The sequence below is a fragment of the Capsicum annuum genome, unplaced genomic scaffold (genome assembly GCF_002878395.1).
Source record: "Capsicum annuum cultivar UCD-10X-F1 unplaced genomic scaffold, UCD10Xv1.1 ctg14489, whole genome shotgun sequence".
In the NCBI taxonomy this organism is placed as follows: Eukaryota; Viridiplantae; Streptophyta; class Magnoliopsida; order Solanales; family Solanaceae; genus Capsicum; species Capsicum annuum.
The window spans coordinates 1-2,070 of NW_025819866.1; the positions used below are offsets into that span (position 1 = coordinate 1).

The window sequence follows — 2,070 nt, forward strand, 5'->3', positions numbered from 1 at the left end:
TTACAAAACAAATACAACACATATCGTTGTCACTTGTAGATCTTTCAGTTGATTCATACTTGATGCACTTCATACGTGCCAAAATGACTTCTCTACTTAATCCTGTATTGACAAATCCAACCCGATTTTAAATGGCCAACAAACCCTAAATTCAATATCAGAGTATGTGAGGAAAAATATTTCATAAAGAACAATATCATACTTTTGTTTTTCATATTTGTTCATTATTATCTCATAACTCACACTTCCCACATCAATATGAAAAGTTTGGGGAATAGCATTTTGTGCCTGGTATAAGCAATGCAAGGGTTTTCAATGCATTAGCGTAGTTAAATATACAATTACCCCTCAATATGAAAATTTTGGGGAATAGCAATACCAAATAGAGTGTTAGTTATACATAAGTTAGAAGAGAGTATCAAACAAGGTGTTAGTAATGCACATGCTGATGCATCCTACTAAACGACACCCCTTATTGCACCGAGCTGATTTGCTTTTATGTTTTGAGCGTACAAACAGCCTTTCACAGAGCATAACGCTCGTCAAGGTGTGAACTTTAATATGTGACCCTCTTCGAATTTTCCTTTCTTATCAGTAGAATTTAGATTGCAACGTGTAAGAGAATCTAGAGCTGCAGTATATAGCTTGAAATGATATTCTCTGAGGTATCCAGTTGCTGATCTTCCCGTTCAAGTTAATAGCTTTATACAAAGGTGAATACCAATGTATAGGATTAGTAGGTTTAGAACGAGCATGATCTTTTTATATATTTATAAGTTTCCTTTTTGCTGTAATATTATGGAATCCATGCTGACTTGGTGAAAGATGGGACACAAATGGAAGAAAATAGTCTATATAAGTAGAGACCTTTCTTGTTCAGTGCCTAAACCGCACTATGCTCCACTTCAGAAAATGAGACTTTTCGGTGAAACCAGTGAACCACGAGCTGGTTAGATGTGTGGGGCAGACAGCTCATAGTACTTGCTAGCGGGACTACACAGTGGAAGGGAAGGAGCGTAAACTAAATGTTATTGCTTGACTCTATTGTGAGCTCAAGCTTCGAATCTGTTAGAGCATCTCTTTTGTGTTGGTATTTTGCTCAACTGGTTTGGGAACATCAATTGTTGAATGCTGCTATTTAATTGGTGGAACGACAAGATCCTTAATCATGTGGCTTCATATATTACTGAGGTCATGCTTCCTTTGGTTTTCTGGGAGCTGTGGAGGTTTGAGTGATACCAATTAGGTGGGTATATGTTGTAGTTATAGTAGTATGTTACTTTTGATCAGATCCTATCTAGGAGTCTTTTAGCCTTGTAAGAAATTTATATGTTAGTAGAAGTATAGAGAACTTATTTGTATAATTTTGATCGGAGATAAGTTTAAACGGAGAAACATAGTCATTGAGGATTTATATAGTAGACCCCAACTTGTTTGGACGACAGCAATAGTTGTCATTGTTGATTGTATGTGTACATAGTTCCAACCAAAAGCAGTAGGTTCACTTGAACCCACCGAAGTCGCATTTAGATCCCCCTCTGGCTCTATACACAAAAAAGGCTTTTCTTGCAAACGTGGAGCCTTCTTGGGGGGCGTCCATAGTGCTTTTATTCTTCTGCTGGAACATCCTTGAATACGTGAACTCTTTTCCAGTCCGCTTCTGGTTAATGTTCTTTTCCTTCTAATACATGACTTTGCCTCCTCTTGTCCCACAAAGGCTAGGATACTACTGGCCCCCGGGTTTGTAGCTAATGACAATCAACAGCCGTATGTACAAAGCACTCCTTATCAGGCGACCATGGCGGGTCCATCACATTTCAAACACATATCAGATGCGTCTTCTGATGGAGGTCTATTTATTGAAGATCCAGTATCTCTGGTTCAAGCAGCACGTGTTGGAGAGTCAGAGGAGCACAGGTTCAGGTCCTTTGATGATACCGATAAAGATAGTAATATTCAAGATGGGGACACTTCCTGTCTAGCTACAGGAACCATGAGTAATGTTGAGGAAGATCTCTTACCAGGCACATATTCTTATGATGTTGACGATGGGGAGCATGATAATTTTCC

The 2,070-nt window shown here is 38.6% G+C and overlaps 1 protein-coding gene across 1 annotated transcript; it reads left to right on the forward strand.

The window, feature by feature from the left end:
- Nucleotides 1-20: 20 nt before the first annotated feature.
- Nucleotides 21-2,070, forward strand: LOC107856253 (cyclin-dependent kinase F-1-like; the record flags this gene model as incomplete). The annotated part of the gene is given in 1 exon segment (XM_047402027.1): nt 21-2,070. A coding segment is annotated over 1 exon segment (272 nt), but the record flags the coding sequence as incomplete, so codon positions are not given.